The sequence below is a fragment of the Diplodia seriata genome (assembly GCF_021436955.1).
Source record: "Diplodia seriata strain FDS-637 chromosome Unknown scaffold_12, whole genome shotgun sequence".
NCBI lineage: Eukaryota > Fungi > Ascomycota > Dothideomycetes > Botryosphaeriales > Botryosphaeriaceae > Diplodia > Diplodia seriata.
This window is the reverse complement of record NW_027117319.1, coordinates 765,071-787,243: the sequence shown is the minus strand read 5'-3', so window position 1 is coordinate 787,243 and position 22,173 is coordinate 765,071. Positions and strand designations below refer to the sequence as shown.

The window sequence follows — 22,173 nt, the reverse complement described above, 5'->3', positions numbered from 1 at the left end:
ATTTACTTAATATATATATAATATATTACTTATTAAAATACTCTACTCTCTTTATTACGCGAAAGTCGCGTAAAACCGCCTTTATTATCGTAATTTTATTAAATTTTATAAAGATAAAGCTATTTAGTAATAAATAAATTAGTTTTAATAGCTAATTTTAGAAATATTATTAAAAACTTATCTAAATTTAATAAATTATCTTTAATTTAGTACTAAACGCCTTAATTTTCGCCTATTTATAAACTTATTATATTTATTAATAGTTAATATTAATTCTATAATTAATACGCTTAAGGGTATATATTAAATTTAGTTAAATTTAAAATTCTTTTTTAATTATATTACGTTAGTAGTTAATTAAAACGCGTATAAAACGTTAATATCGCTAATTTTTATATATTTACGTAGAAAAATATATATAAGGCTTAAGTTTCTTAATAATTATATTACCTAAATAAAATATATTAGTAAAATTTAAATTAATTATAATTAAAATAATTATAAAGAATTTAAAAATAGAAAAAAATAGTAAAATTTAAATTAATTATAATTAGAATAATTATAAAGAATTTTAAAATAAAAAAAACAGTAAAATTTAAATTAATAGTAATTAGAATAATTATAAAGAATTAAAAAGAGAGAAAAATAGTAAAATTATTTATCTTTCTTCTATTTAATTTAAAGTAAAAATTTATATCTAGCTAGTTTATATTTCTAATACGTACGCGTTTTATTGGCTCTTTTTAATACGTAAGATTTATATTACTATACTAAATATAATTTAGTAGTATCTTATATAGCTTTTTAGTCGAAATAAATTACGCTAACTTTAAAGAGTTAAGAATCTACTATAGTAGTAGATTTCTACTATTTTTATCTATATAGAACTACTCTATTATATAGATTTAAAAAAGAGGCTAAAAAGAGGCTAAAAAGAGGCTAAAATACGCGATTAATTTTAAAAAAGAGTTTAAAATACGCTATTAATTTAAAAAAAACTAGATATTTTAATAAATATTATTTATCTAAATACTCTACTTTATAATATATTTATCTAAATATCTAGTTTTACCCGTTTTAAAATTTATAAGAAAATATATAAAAAGTTATACTTAAAAGTAAAGTATTTAGATAAATTTTATAAAAACTAGATATTTAGATAAAAGTATAAGTATTTTAGAAATTATTTCTAAAAAACTAGATATTTTAGTAATTTACCGTAGTAGTAATTACGCTAGGCGTAGTAGAAAGAAGACTAAAGAAACGTAATTTATAAATTTTATATAATTCTTTACCGCGATTAGCTCGTTTAGTAAAGAGAAAATCGCGAGAATTTATAAGAAAATTATAAAAATTCGTAAGAATTAAGCTAATCTAGTAAAGATTTAAGTAAATTTAAAAGATTTTCTTCTAATTCTAAGAAAGAATTAGTAGAATTCGACCTATAAAATACGAATTTATAAGAACCTAGCGAATCTACTATAAAGAATAAAAAAGAATTAGTAGAAAATAGATTTAGTAGCTTTTAAGAAATTTAGAGATATATAAATTTATAGAAATCTAGTAAATCTAGTAAATCTACTATAGAAAATATAGTAGAATTAGTAGAATTTAATCTACTAGATAATAAAAATCTATAAGAAATTAGTCTAAATAGTAAATCTACTATAGAAAATAAAAAAGAATTTAATAAATTACTAAAATATCTAGTTTTTCGAAAATAATTTCTAAAATACCTATACTCTTATCTAAATATCTAGTTTTTATAAAATTTATTTAAATATTCTACTTTTAAGTATAACTTTTTATATATTTTTTTATAAATTATAAAACGGGCGAAACTAGATATTTAAGTAAATATATTATAAAGTAGAGTATTTAGATAAATATTATTTATCGAAATATCTAGTTTTTTTTAAATTAATAGCGCATTCTAGACTCTTTTTTAAAATTAATCGCGTATTTTATCTTTTTTTTAAAATTAATCGCGTATTTTAGCCTCTTTAGTACCTCTTTCTAGCCTCTTTTTAGCCTCTTTTCTAAATCTATATAATAGAATAGTTTTATATAGATAAAAATAGTAGAAATCTACTACTATAGTAGATTTTTAACTCTTTAAAGTTAGCGTAATCTATTTTAACTAAAAAGCTATATAAGATACTACTAGATTATATCTAGTATAGCGATACGAATCTTACGTATTAAAAAGAGCCGATAAAACGCGTACGTATTAAGAATATAAACTAGCTAGATACGAATTTCTACTTTAAATTAAATAGAAGAAAGATAAGTAATTTTACTATTTTTTTCTCTTTTTAATTCTTTATAATTACTCTAATTATAATTAATTTAAATTTTACTATTTTTTTCTATTTTAAAATTCTTTATAATTACTCTAATTATAATTAATTTAAATTTTACTAATATATTCTATTTAGGCGATATAATTATTAAGAAACTTAAGCCTTATATCTACTTTTCTACGTAAATATATAAAAATTAGCGATATTAACGTTCTATACGCGTTCTAATCGACTATTAACGTAATATAATTAAGAAAGAACCCTAAATTTAACTAAATTTAATACGTACCCTTAAGCGTATTAACTATAGGGTTAATATTAACTATTAGTAGGTATAGCGAATTCGTAAATAGGCGAAAATCGAGGCGTTTAGTACTAAATTAAAGATAATTCGTTAAATTTAAATAAGTTTTTAATAATATTTTTAAATTAGCTATTAGAACTAATTTATTTATTACTAAATAGCCCTATCTTTGTAAAATTCGATAAAATTACGATAATAGAGGCGGTTTTACGCGATTTTCGCGTAATAAAGAGAGTAGAGTATTTTAGTAAGTAATATATTATATATATATTAAGTAAATATACTAATTAATTATTTAAATATACTTTTATTACTTCTAATACTACTTACGCAGTAGCTATTATTAATAATCGAAATTTTATTTCGATTAATACTACGTATATAAAAGTAGAAGCTTTTAGTTATTTACTAGTAGCTTCTATACTTAATTCTAATAACTAGATTCTTCTAATTACCTAGAGAATTTACGCTAGCCCTAAAAATAAGCGATTCTAGCTTATATTTTTATACTTTATTAATAAAGCGTTAATCGAAGCTAATCGTACGATTTTTAAGCGCGAGAAAGAGAAAGAGAAAGAGAAAGAATTAATATTAAATACGTTAAGATTTACTTTTATAAGCGATCGTAGTATAGATTTATTACCTATAATTTTCTAGCTATTTCCGCTAGCTTATAATTATTATTATAGCTAGCATTTAGCTAAAAACGTTAGTAAAGAATATAGTTATTTAATTATATAGTAATTTTAATAGATAAGTTCTATTTTACTATTTTATTCTATTATAATTAAGCTAATTAAATTCTAGCTAGTATATATTACGAACGAATTCGAATTCTAGTAAAAACTTAACGTAATTCGAGTACTAAATACTTAAGAAGTAGAGTATATCGATTAAATACCGCACGATTAATAGATAAAATACGTAATTCTAGTAAAAAACTATTTTAGATACGGCTAAATAACGTTAAATATCTTAAAATCTATAAATTCTTTATAGTTACTATATAAAAAATAGCATATTCTACTCGTACTAGAGGGTATTTAAAATTTTACTATATAAAAATTCGTTTAAAACAGTTAAAAACGCATAGAATTTCTACTAATAGACTAGGCATAGGCGAAATTTTAAGTAGAATTACTAGAAGTAAGTAAATTACTAAAATATTCTAAATTAAATTTAAACTAATTAATTAATAATTTAGTTACGTACCTAGCGAGTAGTAATTTCTAATTACGAACGCGGCCTAGATATAGTTTTAAGAGAACGCGTATAATTTATTATAAATCTCGGCAAATTATTAAAATACCTAGTTTTTCGAAAATAATTTCTAAAATACCTATACCCTTATCTAAATACCTAGTTTTTATAAAATTTATCTAAATACCCTACTTTTAAGTATAACTATTTATACATTTTCTTATAAATTATAAAACGGGCGAAACTAGATATTTAGATAAATATATTATAAAGTAGGGTATTTAGGTAAATAATATTTACCGAAATACCTAGTTTTTTTTTAAATTAATGGCGCATTCTAGACTCTTTCTTAAAATTAATCGCGTATTTTAGCCTCTATTCGCCTCTTTTTTTAAAATTAATCGCGTATTTTAGCCCCTATTCGCCCCTTTTTTAAAAATTAATCGCGTATTTTAGCCCCTTTTTAGCCCCTTTTCTAAATCTATATAATAGGGCAGTCCTATATAGGTAAAAACAGTAGAAATCTACCATTATAGTAGATTCTTAACTATTCGAAGTTGGCGTAATCTATTTCGACTAAAAAGCTATACGAGATGCTACTAGATTATATCTAGTATAGCGATACGAATCTTACGTATCGAAAAGAGCCGATAAAACGCGTACGTATTAGAAATATAAACTAGCTAGATACGAATTTCTACTTTAAATTAGATAGAAGAAAGATAAGTAATTTTACTATTTTTTCCTCTTTTTAATTCTTTATAATTACTCTAATTGCAATTAATTTAAATTTTACTAATATATTCTATTTAGGCGATGTAATTGTTAAGAAACTTAAGCCTTATACGTGTTTTTCTACGTAAATATATAAAAATTAGCGATATTAACGTTCTATACGCGTTCTAATCGACTACTAACGTAATATAATTAAGAAAGAACCCTAAATTTAGCTAAATTTAATACGCATCCTTAAGCGTATTAACTATAGGGTTAATATTAACTATTAGTAGGCATAGCGAATTCGTAAATAGGCGAAAATTAAGGCGTTTAGCACTAAATTAAAGATAATTCGTCGAATTTAGATAAGTTTATCTATAAAATTAGGTATTAAAACTAATTTATTTATTACTAAATAGCCCTACCTTCGTAAAATTCGATAAAATTACGGTAATAGAGGCGGTTTTACGCGATTTTCGCGTGATAAAGAGAGTAGAGCATTTTAGTAAGTAATATATTATATATATATTAAGTAAATATACTAATTAATTATTTAAATATGCTTTTATTGCTTCTAATACTACTTGCGTAGTAGCTATTATTAATAATCGAAATTTTATTTCGATTAATGCTGCGTATATAAAAGTAGAAGCTTCTAGTTATTTACTAGTAGCTTCTATACTCGATTCTAACAACTAGATTCTTCTAATTACCTAGGGAATTTACGCTAGCTCTAAAAATAAGCGATTCTAGCTTAGATTTTTACGCTTTATTAATAAAGCGTTAATCGAAGCTAATCGTATAATTTTTAAGCACGAAGAAGAAGAGAAAGAATTAGTACTAAACACGCTAAGATTCGCTTTTATAAGCGATCGTAATATAGGTTTATTATCTATAATTTTCTAGCTATTTCCGCTGGCTTATAATTATTATTATAGCCAGCATTTAGCTAAAAACGTTGGTAAAGAATATAGTTATTTAATTGCGTAGTAATTTTGATAGATAAGTTCTATTTTACTATTTTATTCTATTTAATTAGAGCCTAACTGGCTTAATTTAAGCTAATTAAATTATAGTTGGTATACGTTACGAACGAATTCGAATTTTAGCAAAAACTTAACGCAATTTGAGTACTAAATGCTCGAGAAGTAGAGTATATCGATTAAATACCGCACGATTAATAGGTAAAATACGTAATTCTAGTAAAAAACCATTCTAAATACGGCTAAATAACGTTAAATATCTCGGAATTTATAAATTTATTATAGTTACTATATAGAAAATAGTATATTCTGCTCGTACTAGAGGGTATTTAAAATTTTACCATGTAAAAATTCGTTTAAAATAGTTAAAAACGCATAGAATTTCTACTAATAGACTAGGCATAGGCGAAATTTTAAGCAGAATTACTAGAAGTAAGTAAATTACTAAAATATTCTAAATTAAATTTAAACTAATTAATTAATAATTTAGTTACGCACCTGGCGAGTAGTAATTTCTAATTACGAACGCGGCCTAGGCATAGTTTTAAGAGAACGCGTGCAATTTATTATAAATCTTAAAGATAAAACGTGTTTCTACCTTAATTTTTAAGATTTTTAAATTCCCTGCCGCCACGCGCACGCGCTAATTACTTAATTTAGGTATAATGCTTTCAAATACGCTAGAGAAGTATATTCTACTAAAAATTACTAAGTTTTCTACAATAATTCTTAGTATTTAAAGCCTTTTATAGTAAATTTCTTTGCTTTAGATGGCGATACCTGCTTAATTGCAGAGGAAATACGCTAAAGGGGGCGTAAAAGACCTCGTAAAAACGAGCGTAGGCGACGCCTTACTACGTAGCAGTAATTACGCTAGGCGCAGTAGAGAGAAGACTAAAGAAACGCAATTCGCGGGCCTTATATAATTCTTCGCCGCGATTAGCTCGTTTAGCAGAGAGAAAATTACGAAAATTCGCAAGAATTAAGCCAATCTAGTAAAGATTTAAGTGAATTTAAGGGATTTTCTTCTGATTCTAAGGAAGAATCAGTAGAATTCGACCTAGAAAATGCGAATTCACAAGAATCTGGCAAATCTGGCGAATCTGCTGCAGAGAATAAGGAAGAATCAGTAGAAAATAGGTCTAGCAGCCCTTAGGGAATTTAGAGGCACGCAAATTTACAGGAATCTGGCGAATCTAGCGAATCTGCTGCAGAAAACGTGGCAGAATTAGTAGAATTCGATCTACTAGGCAACGAAAATCTGCAAGAAACCAGCCTAAACAGCGAATTTTCTGCAGAAAATAAGGAAGAATTAGTAGAAAATAGGTCCAGCAGCTCTTAGGAAACCTAGAAACACGCGAATCCATAGGAATCTGGCGAATCTACTGTAGAAAATAAGAAAGAATCAGTAGAAAACAGGTTTAGCAGCCCTTAGAGAACCTAGAAACACGCGAATCTATAGGAATCTAGCGAATCTGCTGCAGAAAATAAGGAAGAACCAGTAAATTACAGGCCTAGTAGCCCTTAGGGAACCTAGAAACACGAGAATTCGTAAGAAATTAACTAAAATACCCTCTCTAGCTTAATTTTAAGCCAGAATCTAGATTCTAGCTTGCAAAGCGACGAATTTAAGCTAGATTTTACGCCAGTTTCGCGTAATTTAAAGCGTTCTGCGCCGAGAATACGCGAAAGCGTAAGAAAAAAGGCACTTTACCTTATAGAAACGGGTGAAATTGCTAAAAACGAAGATAAACTTATATAGGATTTTATTTTAAAGGCGTTTAGTGTTTAATTTACTTTATTTTCTTGTAAAATACTAAAAGATTCTTAAAAAACTTATAAAGAACAGCTTAAATAGAAAATAAAAAATGCGTTAATTTTAAAATTAATTTCCTCTTAAACGGTAGAAGATTTTAAGAAAATTCTTGTATACTATTATAATATAGTATATAAAGTATTTAAATTAAAAGTTTTACGTTTTTCTATAAAGAAACGAAGTCGATATAATTTTTTTAAAAAAACCGGGTATTTTAGTAAAAAGTATTTACCTAAATACCCTACTTTATATTTTATTTACCTAAATACCCGGTTTTTCGTAAATTACGAACTTTACTTTATATAAGGTCTATTATTTACCTAGATAACTAGGTGGGTATTTAGGTAAGAGTATAGATATTTTAGAAATTATTTTTAAAAAACTAGGTATTTTAGTAATTTGTCGGAAAGAATTAGTAGAAAATAAATTTAGTAACTTTTAGAAAACCTAGAAATACGCGAATCTATAGAAATCTAATAAATTTACTATAAAAAATAAGAAAGAATTAGTAGAAAATAGGTCTAGTAGCTCTTAAAGAATCTAGAAATACGCGAATTTATAGAAATCTAGCGAATCTACTATAGAAAATAAAAAAGAATTAGTAGAAAATAAATCTAGTAGCCCTTAGAAAACCTAGAAACACGCGAATCTATAAAAATCTAGTAAATCTACTATAAAGAATAAGAAAGAATTAGAAGAAAATAAATCTAATAGTTCTTAAAGAATTTAAAGATACGCGAATTTATAAGAAATCGATTAAAATATTCTCTTTAGCTTAATTTTAAGCTAGAATCTAGATTCTAGCTTATAAAGTAATAAACTTAAGCTAGATTTTACGCTAGTTTTACGTAATTTAAAGCGTTCTACGCTAAGAATACGTAAAAGCGTAAGAAAAAAAATACTTTATCTTATAAAAATAGATAAAATTACTAAAAATAAAGATAAACTTATATAAAATTTTATTTTAAAGGCGTTTAGTATTTAATTTACTTTATTTTCTTATAAAATACTAGAAGATTCTAAAAAAACTTATAAAGAATAGCTTAAATAGAAAATAAAAAAAACGTTAATTTTAAAATTAATTTTCTCTTAAATAGTAGAAGATATTAGAAAAATCTTTAAATACTATTAAAATATAGTATATAAAGTACTTTAATTAAAAGTTTTACGTTTTTCTATAAAAAAACGAAGTCGAAATAATTTTTTAAAAAAATCGAATATTTTAATAAAAATTATTTATTTAAATACCTTACTTTATATTTTATTTATCTAAATACTTAGTTTTTTATAAATTACGAACTTTACTTTATATAAAATCTATTATTTATCTAAATATCTAAATAGATATTTAGATAAGAATATAAATATTTTAGAAATTATTTTTAAAAAACTAGATATTTTAGTAATTTATCGTTAATAAAAAGTATTTATTTAAATATTTTATTTTATATTTTATTTATCTAAATACTTAGTTTTTTATAAATTATAAACTTTACTTTATATAAAATTTATTATTTATCTAAATATCTATTTAGATAATTAGATAAGAGTATAGATATTTTAGAAATTATTTTTAAAAAACTAGGTATTTAGATAATTTGCCGATTTAGAAAGGAAGTTAGGTAATCTCGCATCGGTAACGCGATTTTCCGCCGTACCTATAGATCTATCTGCGGCAGTGGCAGCGGCGGCGAGCATTACCACTAGCAGTAACGGCGGCGAGCGTTACCAGCAGCGAATGGCGAGCGTTACCAGCAGCCGCGGCGGCGAGCGTTCATCAGCAGCAACGGCGGCGAGCGTCACCAGTAGCGAACGACGGCGAGCATCACCACCAGCAACGGCGGCGTTCGCTACTAGCAGCGAACGGCGAGCGTCACCAGCAGCCGCGGCGGCGAGCACTAAACGTGACAACTACTTCTAGGAATAAGCCTCCAGCCTCGCTAGAGGCCCCATTGATAGATTTCGCCTTGCCGATCTATCAACAGTACATATTATATATATACGCCGTATCTCCGTTATTGCCGTATCACCGATTATGTTGCCTAAGTCTCTTGGAGCTATGGCTGTTTTATGGCCGAGCCGGGCTTTGGTCGGTGTTTGCTTTTCCGGACATAGTCGGTCGAATGCGCTTCACAACACCGAGTGTCTTGTGCCTATTTAACAAGCTCTCGGCATCAACTATTTTCTTGTCAATTACAACAGATACTTCAATTGACCTCACGCTTAGGACTTTTCAGGTACGCACCGCTGTTCCCTCTTTCATGCGTGGATTCCTTTGCTTTGAATCCTTGGGCTGACAGCGCACGACAGACTATGGAACCATTAAGGATCCTCATTAGCGGCGGTGGCATCGCTGGCAATGCGCTGGCTTTCTGGCTCGCAAGATTGGGCCACGACATCACCATCGTCGAGCGGTTTCCCAGCCTGCGCGCTACAGGGCTCCAGGTGGATCTACGCGGCCACGGCATCGAGGTCATGAGACGGATGGGCCTCGAGGAGGCGTTTCGTTCCAAGTCGGCCCCGGAGCAGGGCTTGCAGATTGTCGACAGTTCGGGGAGACGGTGGGCCTATTTTCCTGCGAACAAGTCTGGTGAAGGGCTGCAAGGCTTCACTACCGACTTTGAGATCATGAGAGGCGACCTGTGCCGCCTGCTGTTCGATGCCATCGGAGACCGGGCCAAGTACATTTTCGGAACCACGATCGAGAGCTACGAAGAGAAGAACCGCTCCGTCGAGGTTCGGTTTACCAACGGCGAGACGGACAGCTTTGATCTCGTGGTCGGTGCCGATGGCCAAGGCTCACGCACCCGGAAGATGATGCTCGGATCCGACACCGCGGATGCATTCCTTCCATTCGGGGATGTCTACGTGGCGTACTTTACCATCCCTCGGCCGATGAAAGAGGGAGACGACTACATCGCCACATCGTACATGGCTCCTGGAGGGCGGGCGATGTTCGTTCGAAGGCACAGCCCGGACGCGATCCAGGCATACCTCTTCTCCAAAACCAAGTCAGAGAGACTTAAGAATGCTCGCCGGGGAGATGTCGAAGAGGAAAAGGCGGCATTTGCAGAGATCTTTCGAGGCGCGGGGTGGAAGGCAGAAGAGATTGTAAAGTCTCTAGATGGCGTCGATGACTTCTACTGCGAGCGCATGGGTGTCGTGAAGATGGAGTTTTGGTCACACAACCGCATCACACTTGTTGGAGATGCCGCCTATTGTCCGTCGGCAAACACGGGAATGGGGACCTCATCCGCCATGGTGGGTGCTTACATTCTGGCCGGCGAGATTGGAAGATGCTGTGGACGTTCTGACGGAGAGGCTTCTGATGGATGGAAAGGAAGCAAGGACGGTCTTGATGCCGCGCTTGAGGCTTATGAGCGAAAGTTCCGGCCCTTCATGGACCAGGTTCAGAAGGGGTTACCGAAGAAGGACGGGGTCTGGGACATGCTGGCATCGACGTCATTCGGTGTTGTCGTTATCAACTTTCTCTTGTGGGTGGCTACCTTGTTACGACTGAACGTCTTTGGCTGGCTTCTCCGGGAGGATGTACGAGATTGGGATCTCCCGGACTACAAAGAACTGTTGCTGGAATAGGTCTGTTATGTATTTCGGGAAGTAGGTAGCATTCTCCACTCACTTTATTTGGGAACAGATAAATGCACCCATCGTCAGCTGAACAATGGACAACCACTGAAATTCGGCATCTACATAAAGTGAAGTCTGGGAGGGAGGCGATAAGGATTGATCGGAATGGGGGCAAACAACCTCGTAACATACCAACTGAAAGGTAGGGGAAGGCCTGATAGTACCAGCTCTTCTGCCCTATCAACGTCGTTTTGCGGTTGCGGTGATCCTGATATTGCTCCGTAAAGTGGATATTACCACTTTCCACCCTTTCCACCTACATGTTCTCTAGGATCCCGGGCGTCCCGTATATCCCCGTCCCTGTAGATATAGACATGAATGTCCCTTGATTGTTGAGCCAGTTCACTGAGGTACGACAAAGCACGCAGCCGTTGGATGTTTAACCGTACGGTCTCGACATGCAGGATTTGCACTAGGATGCTGCCGACGAACTAAGACGGAAGGATAGGTAGGCCCATATATCACAAGTGTGTGTGGCACCCCGGAAAATCATAACGTGGGGTTCTCAAAGTAGTCCCAGGTGCTCAACCCAAAAGACATGCCCACATAGGTAGCGGATTATTATGGCAGAAATGCGTCTGTACAGTTGCAAAAGCTTATGTTCATTCGCCCATCTGAGTATGATCGATTCTTTACAACAATTTACTGTGCATTCTTCCGTCAATCACGGTCGGCAGTGGCGGCAGAGAAAACATGGGTGCATCATAGATAGGATGCGCTACTGCAAGGCTGACAGTGGGGGCTTGCTTCGAGTTGCCGCCTTCTGTGCCCCCTCTCTCTCCATGGCGGTCACGCCAGATCCGGGAGGTAAAAATGCCCAGCGAGGCCCCCGCACAGTGACGGGGAGATGATGACCCGAGTTACTGTTGGTGTCGCATACAGCGGCCAGCCAAGACACCCACAACTAGCCTTGACGTGATGATTACTCTGAGTCTGCATAAGCCCCACAAGCCGTAATAATCGTGGCGTTTGTCCTTTCATCATCGGTCGCGTAGTAGTTGCATCGCATGATTCCCATGAAGAATGAAATACCACCCACTGGTGTTCATGTTGCATCGTGACAGGTGATGTGACGCTGCCACCCCAATTTTGCAGACCGATAATACACATTGCAAATGGATGTAATGATGAGCAAAACGCCATGTGCCATCGAGATTTTCGAGCGCCGCGACTGGAGCGAACGCTGTGCATTCAATCTTCAAAATGGGAATCCTCAGTCTTCTTTTTAGTTCCGGAACGCATGACACAAATGATAGCCGGTGGGGTGCCGGAAGGATTCCCTGCTACCATGTCAGGGCCAACGACTTGTGCGACAGACGATTTGTGCACTGCCTGCTTCTAGGAATCTGCACCGCATCACTGCAGATCCCCCAAGATGCCCAAATGCGGCGCAATGCGGGGAAGTCGATTTGTTGCCCCAGGAGCGCTCGCCTACCGGCGCGTCGCAGACTTGGTGACGCTCAGACTACACCCACAGACGCAGCAAGTGTATTATGTCGAGCTTCACTGGTGCAAAGGAAGTTGGGAGGAAATATGGGTCTGGGAACGATTTTTCATCGACGGAAGATCCGACGGGCTTATCACTCTTCAATGGAGCAACTCCAAGAGAAACTATTAATATCACTTCGTATACGGACTTTATCGGCTGACGCTAAGCAATAATGCAGATCGATAAGTCTGATCGATCCCAGCAAGAAGCAAAAGTGCGGCTGAGCCGCGCTGACAGTTCCCGCCTATGAAATCATAGACGGATCTAGAATCCCCACAAACGGCACGTTGCTCAGCACTAACGGAGCCGCTAATAATAACGTACCATTAAGGAATGTGCTTCGAAAAAATAGCTCGCCACCATCCGTACGCTAGCCTCCTTTCTGAACTCCATGCTGACAACTTTAGAAAATGGCACATACCGTACTGGAGTGGCCGCAGTTAGCGGGAGCTCCATGGGGTTCCCGTTAGAAACAATAAGCCACGGACTCGGTATATGACCTAAGTCCTATAAGAGATGATGTATTTGTTCGTTTCCATGGTCTAGGGAAACAGTTCTGGACAGACAACACGGGAAATCCTTGCGCTCATCCTTGGGTCCTACCATCGCAAACACTTGCAGGTCTTGAACGCTTATGATGATTGCATTCATACTCCTCCAGGCACTTCTGCTTGGGTTTGCCGCAGCACAAAACTCGACGGCAGCGGGAAACTCGACAGCAACGGGCAACTCGACAACAACGGGAAACTCGACGGCAGGAGAGCCCAACCTGAGTTATCCCTTAACCACGGACGGTCAATGCGGTCCATCAAATGGAAGAATGTGTCTTATGAACGGCACTTCTCCTTGCTGCAGGTATGGCCTTGTACTTCAAGCTCGCTGAGTCGAATTCTAACCGCCTGCAGCTCGGGAGGCTACTGCGGTACCGGACAGTCTTACTGTAGCAGAGACATTTGCCAATCAGACTACGGAAAGTGCGAGTCCAACGATGTGACCCTTAACCAGCCAGAATGTAGCTGGGCCTTTGGAGAGGGGACCAGCCCTCGTTGCGATGGGAGATGTGGCTCTGCATATAACAATGCCATTTGCGCGCAACACGTCGCTTCTAATGCGTTCGCGCAATTTGGCGTCTACGATTACGGGCCGTGTTGCAGCACTGGAGGGTAAGAGACCTCGACGTATATCAAAGAGACGAGCTGATGGATACTTGCAGTTTTTGTGGTAACACGTCGGACCACTGTAGTCCCGACAAAGGCTGCCAAAGCGAAAGCGGAACGTGTTACAACACTACGGGAAGCAGCGCTCAAAACTCAACCGCCACAGGGTCTGCGGCTGCAGCCACTTCCAGCGGTCTTGGCGTGCATACTACGGTGCTCTCATCAGGTGGCATCCTTGCATTCGGTTTCTCTGCCATAGGGCTGATCCTTGGGCTGTGAATGGAGTGAGTCTAGCTTAATTTAGGAAAGAGTATTAGAGTTGAGAGCCATTCGCTCACGACATCGCAGGCTTGTTTGAGAATTTAGTATCCTCACTTTCATTTGTAGTGATTGCAAGTATCACAACTGCAACTAGAACTTTATGCTCTACAACACTGAAAAAAGAGTCTCGAAACTGTTCACTTCTTTGCCTTCCCATGGTCACGGGGTGGACTCGCCTCGAGTTCAACTGGATCTTGCATATATGCTTCCCCACGAGAGTCTCCACCCTCCCAAGAAGGGCTTTGTGGTGGAGGAGAGATATATCTCGGCGGCGGAGTTGGCGGCACTGCGTGATTCAGCAAAGGTGCTTGATGATCTGCGAAGAAGAGAAAGACTTACCTCTTGGATGCAGTACAGATTTGCTTGCCGAGAGCTCGGTTGGATCGGTGTGGGCATTGGAATGATAGAGCTCATCGCTTGTAGCAGTGCCAGCCCTCTTGGTTTCATGGTCCCGGACGCTTCGCCTCCTCCTCCACCAAATGAAAAGAACAAGCGCACCAAGAAGCAGAAGACCCCCAACAGCTCCTCCAACGGCGGCTCCTACCACGGTGCCATTCGAATGAGATGAAGGGGTCTTTGAGGGTGCGGCTGCGGAGGGAGAAGGTACCCCGGTCGGATTGAAAACGGATATGGCGTCTGGATTGCTGCCCAGGTATGCAGGAAAAAGGTCTTCGGTGGGGCAGCCTGTACTCTGGGCACATGCATCTGATTTGCAGCAGCCCAGAAACGAGGGGCTGGTATCGGGACAGGCGTAGAACTGAGCTTCTGGTGTATTGCACTCGAGCGTTGGGATTTTCCCGTCCAGGTCGGAGTTGAAAGAAGCCGGGGCCAAGTTGCCGGGGTTGCAGCCCAGGTCGCATGGGTCGACGGTCTGGCTCTGGCAACACCCCACGAACTTGGAGCCCGAAAGGCAAGAATGCCAGGCTTGTGCAAAGGAACCGGGACAGGTGAAGTTCGCCATTTTCACGACTCACACGTGTGTCACCGATTGAAGAAAACGAACTGCGGATAAATGCGCAGAGTCGACGTCTGGCCGGATTCAGCCGGGTCGCCTCGTCTCTCTGGTATGACCTGCGGCCACTTTCTCAACCCACCATGGGATCCGGTGGCTGTCGTGATAAGGCGCAGCGCACGGCATGCGGCTGACCTGGTGCGGGGTAGCGGTAGTGCATGATGTGGAAAAGGAATTATTCACGAGGCGAAGCTGCCACGCCCCCCGGAGAAAGGCAAGCCATCGGACACCACTTCACCGGCGCGCAGTCAGATCAATAGCGCCGGCTTTGCTGCGCCATCGGAATCCGTCTGAAATGGCTGACCTCTGTCCCGTTGAGGCTAGCGCGTCGACTAGCACGTCTAAGCATGTAAGCGAACAGCCCGCCACGGCAAGGGCGGCAATTTCCGCCGTGATGATGATGGCTATGAGACCCGGCGATGACATACCCGAGCCGCAGTCCAGCGTGGCAGGGTCTTCTGTGACCCCGCGGCTCTCCCTTTTCTGCAATAAAGACCAAGCACCTATGTCATGGTCGAATGCGAAACAGGCAGCAGTAGACCTACATGAAACAAGGACATGCCGCACCACCCAAGCTTGTTTCAACAGTCAGTGACTGTCCTCCTCTCTTCTCTCGCCTTGAGCCAGGGAGCCTCAGCCCGTAAGTCGGCAGATGCACGTGAGACGAGCTCGGCGCTAAATGCCAACCGTGTAGAGGGAACGGCCTGTTCAGCCTCAGTAACGACAATTCGCAATGCTGCCGACGCCACACCGCTCGCTGATTGCACTACCTTTACTGGCAACATCGAGATTCCCGGAGTCGCAACAGGAGACATCGCCCTCGATGGCATCCAAACTCTCCAGGGCTACCTACTCGCAGACTCATCCGAGGGACTGAACTCGCTATCCGCGGACTCTCTGGAAGTGGTCGAGGGGTACATGTACCTGGAAGAGCTTGGGAATTTGGAGTCTTTGAACATGCCGAAACTGACGACAGTGGGTCAGCAGCTGAGGCTGATCAAACTGCCAGCGTTGTCGAAACTCGGATTTGACTCCACCGTCAGCAACTGTTCATCCTTCGTCGTCAGCGACACCGGGCTAGTCACCCTTGAAGGCATCGACCCGGGCGGCACCACCAACGGCTTCAACGCTACGTACAATGAGGACTTGGATAACATCACCATGTCGGTGAAATCCACCACAGCCTCCGACTCGTCCCGGATCATCATCAACAACAATGCCCCTGGACTTCAAGTTTCCTTCCCAAACCTGTCCACTGCGCAGAGGATTGACATCGAGAACGCGACTGGAGTCTCTCTTCCTCAGCTTACGGACGCATACGAGCTCGTCCTGATAGGCAACGCCTTTACCGAGTATAGCGCACCCCAGCTCGAGAGTGTTGGCAACGATGTTTTGGGAATCCTCATACAGAACAACCAAGGCTTAACCGACCTGGATTTCCCTGCCTTGGTTCGCTGTGGCGGTCTGACCGTCCAGAACAATGCTCGAATGGAGGATCTGGTGCTCCCAAAACTGCAAACCTCACCCCAAGGAGTTGTTCTACAAGGAAATCTGGCCAAGTAAGTTCTCTCATAGTCAAAGGTAATTACCGTCACTAACAAACTATTCCAGCGTCTCGTTTCCCAGTCTTCAAAAAGCGGGCCGGTTCATTCTTAATACAACTTCATCAAACTTTGATTGTTCACCATTCCAGGATTATAAAAACCAAAACATCATCACCGGCTCCTTGACATGCACGTCCAGCCAGACCAGCTCATTGTCACCCACACCTGCGTCCAGTAATAACGGACTATCAACTGGCGCAAAAATTGGCATAGGGGTAGGTGTCGGCGCAGCTGGTGTTCTCGGCTTGGTCCTGGGGGTGATTTATTGTTGTAAACGTCGGCGACGGAACCACACGCAACAGGAGCAGAGACCAGTAAACGAGAACATGGCGGAGATTGGTCACGGGAATGAGACCCCACCGTTGTATGAGAGTATTGCGCAGCTACCTGGCAACGGAACGGGTGCCATGCCTGGACCGGCTGGAAAAGGTGACACGAGTGGAGCGTCTCGGAGGGTAGGTGAGCTGGAAGCCTCGAACCCGGTCTTCGAACTTCAGTCGAATCGTCAATTTGTAGAACTTCCAGGCGATCATCCGCGGGAAACCTGAAAGTGTCTGTTGGTTAGCGAGTTTAGACTTTGATACTATAAACAAATTTGCAATAACAAATCAATTAGCTTTACCTACTTGGACTTACTTAACTAATAAGCTATTCAAACCTGTCGTTTCTCAAGCGCCTTCAACCTCTTTCTTACAGTCAATGCCCTTTATTCGCGATGGAGGCCACCAAGCAAACTCACTAACACGTTCCACTCCCAGACGCAAACCATACTAGAATAATGCAGTCGGTTAAAAAACAACCTCTTTGTCTTAGTATAACCAACGCAGCCTCATGTATAAGTACACGAGTATCACCCACCTTTTAATATTTGCCACGGCATCGCTCGCATCTGCAACAAAAAGGAATCTACGATTCATCTCCTTTAGCAAGAGCAGAAGCTATTACTCACCAGCGTAACACACGATGCGTCATATGTTCACTTACCTCATATGGTGGTCCATGGTTCAGTCCATCTGCATTGCTCAGATCATCCAAATCAAGTCCATCATCGATAACCTCGCCTTCGATAGATATACCGATCTCGAGTACATCGACACTCCCAAGGTAGAAGCCGACATCCAACGCATCTTATTGGATGCAAGTCACATGCACAACATGGTGACGGCAGTGGACGACGTCCTATGTCAAGTCGATCATGGTAGTATTGTGATTAGATCTAGGTTGGGCCAAGTCATCTCAAGGAACAGAGAGTTTGATCATACGGCTCGAAAATTCCTGGCGAGCTTGATGGAGATGGACAGTGTCTTGATTCCGCTGACGCCGGCTAACGGTAAGGAGCATATGTATATCTTGCACACGTTGGGACGGGTGAAAAATGCAAGGGCCACGGTGAACAGACTGCTGTGGGAGATGCAGCTTCAGGCGGAGAACCCGAGGTCGTGGTGCGCTATGTAATTGACCGAATGAACTAGCGCAGTTACGGTGCGGGATGATGATCGAAGCTGAAGTCAGACGAGATGCCATGTGCCGGTGGGATGGAATCGCTCGATTTACATCCGCATAGCTCTTAAGCTGCTAGGGGACTTCCTTTTTATCTGGTCGTGATTGTGTCGAGTCTTTCGTTCCGCAAAAAGTAGCAACGCAAATGGAGTTGAGTTTCTTTACCGTCAACAGATGAATTATTGATCTGAATTTGTTGAATGTTCCGCATCTTATGACAATGACGCATGTGAAAATCATTTGGATAGGGAATGGCTCATTGACACCAAACATAAGTAGCCGCCTACATTGTGATAAGATTTTACTCCCGTAATGTATGCTCAAACTCAGAGAAGCTCTGGTATATTCGCATGGAGCGGTCGCAAGGAAGTTGCTGTCGAGTGCTTAACACCCGCGGATATTCATGCGACCTGTTAACTGATCACGTCAAATGTTCGCACCGCGCTGTCACGCAGTGCAAACGGTCTGCAAGAGTTTCAGTCAAGGTTTCATTGATTCAGTAAAGCATGGTTCTCCTCGTAGATGAGTACAATGGGTTCTTCGGGTAAGCAGTCCTTCGAAGGCATGTCGTCTGCGTGAGGGGAGCCGCTTGGCGTAGACGTTCATTGTGTAACCAATGACTTTACGGCACGGGCCGTGCCGAAGAATTTGTTCTGTTTGAGATTGCCAATCGCACCTGAAAGCGAAGGTGGGCGGATGATGTGGCAGGAGTGGTGTCCACGTCGCTCATCGGTCCGAGCGGACAGGTGATCTTCGTATTGCTGCTGCTGAGACGTACGGTCCGCGGCGCGGGATAATCTTAATGGATGGGCTGACAAAATGTTTGTCATTCGCTAATTTGCTCTGGCTGGAAGGATGGCTGCGGCGGTGAAGACTGAGAACTATCTGTCCCATAAAGTGACCGCTCTATCCGCGGATGCCTTGCCTTTTCCGAGATAGGTGTGCTGTTAAGTGCTCTCGGTGATCAGGAAGAGGAAAACACGTGTGATGAGTGTCTTCTAAGTCCGCGATGGAATGCTCCTGAGGCCCCACCACCCAATTTCGGCGAGAAGTTCCCACCGCTTCGATGACCGTCCTCTAGGGATGGCCGTACCAAGGTGGTAGAGAATGTCCTCCAGTGAAGCAAGCGAGAGCTCGTCGATTTCGGAAACAGTGCGTGGGAAGTCTGGGATGGCCTTGTACGTGCGGAGTGAGTATAGCGGGGCAATGTCGGCTTTGGAATTGGCATTCGAGAAGCGGGCCTTTTTGTTCATGCGACTGGGCGCGTTAGCGGCAAAGAGGGTGAGGTGAGCAGGCGTGTGAGCGGCTTACACCACAACCTGGAAGGCGAAGCTGCTGCGTGCCTTCTTGCTCGGCTTGAAATACTTCGTCGGGCGGAAATTGGCGTCATGCTCCTCAGCAGCGAGGCGATCCGCCTGACGCTTGTGGGCCCAGATGTCATCAACAAGGTTGTTGAAGTAAAGGCGGCGTGGAATGGACTGCGCGCTGGCACAGCTTGCAGAGTGCTTCTGGGAGCGACACAAACCGGTCGATGCTCTAGAGCGGCCGGGGGCGGACATTTTGATGATGGTGGTGAGGTTGCGTAACGAGTGTCTGGAAGGCGGCCATGTTTTGGCTGCCGCTGTGGAAGGCAAAGCGCGCTAGTCCCAATACGGCTAGGCGGAAGTGATGAGCGCTCGGGCAAGGAAGCGGCAGGTTGCCTGTGGCTCTTTCCATCTCGACGCCAAGGGTTGTTCGCTGGATTGCAAAGGAGAGCACAAACTAACATTATAAGGGCTCAACAGGGTTCGCACTGGTATTTCGCTATGCTACAATCAAGATAGGAGCCCACATCCGATGATTCCCGTCACACCAATAACCTTTGAGTGCTGCAACTACACTCCAATGGCACACTTGAAGGCCTCCTTGATGTCCTGCTGATTCGTCTTCGGGGAAGTGACGCCGAGATGGCGGAGCAGAATGAGGAGCTGGGCGGTGTTGAGCCCGTCGATGGCGCGTAGCGTCTTCGGGAACCCGGGGATGACAGCGTGCGTGAGGACCGAGAGGAGCGGAATGAGCTTGACATCGGTGATTTTGGTGTTGTCCAGGCGGGCCTGCTGGTTGTGGAACCTTTGCATGTTAGTAGAGGCGGAGATGGAATGGGGCGGGGGTTGGCTTACTGAACATACTGAGCACGGCGGTGCTTGTCCGGTTCAGCTTGCATGACGACCTGCTTCGCTTCGAGTGTGGTGACGGACTCTTTCAGATCCTTGATGATGGTGACCATCTTGTTGGCCCTGGCGTGCTCGTGCTCGATGGCAAGTGTCAATTTCTTGAGGTGCTCTTCGGCGACGGACGCGTGCGTCCTGACAGCATTCATGATGTCGTTGCATGTAGTAGCGACGCCATGATCAGCCGCGCTGCTGTACGCGGGAGGTGCGGAACCGTTGGCAGATGACATGATGGCGGTGATGCCTTGAATCAGATCGGAGGTGGAGTTGGTTGCGGTTGTGGAGGACTGGTGGAGCGGCGCGATTAAAGGCAAGCTTTATATGCCAACCGCCGCCGCTTGCCAAGCCACCCTAAGTTTCGCTTAGAGGCGAAGAATTGCCTTTTCAAGCCTACTTGCGTGCTCGCCGCGCGGGGATCGCCTTAGCAGGCAGTTGCAGACGTGCTGCTGGGCAAAAAGCGCCCGACGCGCCAAAGGCTTTCAGGTCCAACCGTCCAACCGGCCGATCCACGGCACCCGGACACGCCGCTGGGCGCTGTTCAAATTGTTGTTCAAGCACACAGCTGCACCCTCGCCGCTGCCCCCTTCCCCGACATGTTAGCGTCTGAACCCGCCCACGCTGCCTTGGTCCACCTCGTCTCGCGATCCTTCTGGAATACCGATCCTTGCAAACGCCAAACTTCCCTCGCTCTCTGCCAGATGTCTCCGCTGTCCGGTAGCATCGACATATTGTCTGCAACAACCGCTTCGAATAACCATGATGTTGACTGCTTCTGCCGACTACCGGATTTCACTTGCATACCTTATAAAGCCGCTGTACAATGGTCGTGAAGGCCGTTACGCGACATGGCACTAAACCGTTGACATCGACGTCATATACACGAAACCAGTTGAAATGATCGCATAGAGATTGTATTCATGCTATCTACCGGTCTTTTATAGACCTGGATGCTGATTGCTGGCTTATTTGCCTGCAATCCACTGGAAGTTTGCCTGCGTTCGGCTTGATTTTCAACAAAACCTCGGACTCTCCATAAGGGTCTGATGGGAAACATGTCCCATCCGTCCAAGTCAGGAATTCCAGATGCGCTCATACACGACACGTTCTACTCGAGACAGGAATAGCAGGACGAATTACTCCCTCGTTGTCCATTGTGGATGCCAAACCACTTGACGTGACCGTCAAGATGCTGTACCTGGATAGCCATGACTCCGCTCCTGAGTGCCTGTCAAGGTGCGCGGCGCAAATATACCAGTGACCCTCGAGAATCCAATCGGAAGATACATCGGCTCATGATATAATCCATCACTGATCACTCTCCACACTCCGTCAACTTTCGTCCACACCCAGCGACCCCAGACGCGTGGTGCTGAGCATGGCCTTGTTGTCGACGCTTCATTGCTCCGTAGAATATTGTCACCATCCCAAGACGTTATCGCTATAGCGGACGTACTGAATAGACTGAGTACCCTTATGACTGCGAACGCGTCGCAGCGCATGCGAATTAGTGAAGTGCAAATGGCAATGCTAACGAATGCAAAATCTTGTTTGAAGAGCTTGATTGAGATGAGAGAAGCCCGACCAGGCAAGCCTTGGGCACACCACCCAGCATCAAGCGTTCCGCAGTAGTGAACCACGTGCATTGTACACACCCACGCTCATCAAGCGTTCCGCGGTAGTGAACCACGTGCATTGTACACACCCACGCCGTCGATGCAGAGCATGGCCGAATTTGGTGAAAACTCTCCATCGCAGATGTACCCGTAAGTACAGCAGTCTGCAACGTTCTCTCAATCCAAATTCTGGGGACCGTCCGCATCCACTTTCACTGTCACAGGTCATTCTGCACTTTGGTTCTCATTGAGTTTTGGTAGCAGATTCAGCAGGCACTATCATAGCTCCCAGGCGG

The 22,173-nt window shown here is 41.2% G+C and overlaps 4 protein-coding genes across 4 annotated transcripts; 2 read left to right on the top strand and 2 right to left on the bottom strand.

Annotated features, from left to right (window-relative positions):
• Positions 1-9,636: 9,636 nt before the first annotated feature.
• Positions 9,637-10,920, top strand: SLS55_010370 (uncharacterized protein; the record flags this gene model as incomplete). Its single annotated transcript, XM_066781752.1, has 1 exon — positions 9,637-10,920. The coding sequence occupies one exon, from the start codon at positions 9,637-9,639 to the stop codon at positions 10,918-10,920; it is 1,284 nt and encodes a 427-aa protein (XP_066628035.1).
• A 4,325-nt stretch (positions 10,921-15,245) lies between these two features.
• PST1_1 (protoplasts-secreted) lies at positions 15,246-16,513 on the top strand (the record flags this gene model as incomplete). The annotated part of the gene is made up of 3 exons (XM_066781751.1): positions 15,246-15,299; positions 15,578-15,590; positions 15,645-16,513. The coding sequence occupies 3 exons, from the start codon at positions 15,246-15,248 to the stop codon at positions 16,511-16,513; spliced, it is 936 nt and encodes a 311-aa protein (XP_066628034.1).
• Positions 16,514-19,052: 2,539 nt separating this feature from the next.
• On the bottom strand, positions 19,053-19,613 carry SLS55_010368 (uncharacterized protein; the record flags this gene model as incomplete). Its single annotated transcript, XM_066781750.1, has 2 exons — positions 19,053-19,311; positions 19,366-19,613. The coding sequence occupies 2 exons, from the start codon at positions 19,611-19,613 to the stop codon at positions 19,053-19,055; spliced, it is 507 nt and encodes a 168-aa protein (XP_066628033.1).
• A 315-nt stretch (positions 19,614-19,928) lies between these two features.
• SLS55_010367 (uncharacterized protein) lies at positions 19,929-20,494 on the bottom strand (the record flags this gene model as incomplete). Its single annotated transcript, XM_066781749.1, has 2 exons — positions 19,929-20,163; positions 20,214-20,494. 2 exons carry the CDS (start codon positions 20,492-20,494, stop codon positions 19,929-19,931), a joined length of 516 nt encoding a protein of 171 aa, XP_066628032.1.
• Positions 20,495-22,173: the final 1,679 nt, after the last annotated feature.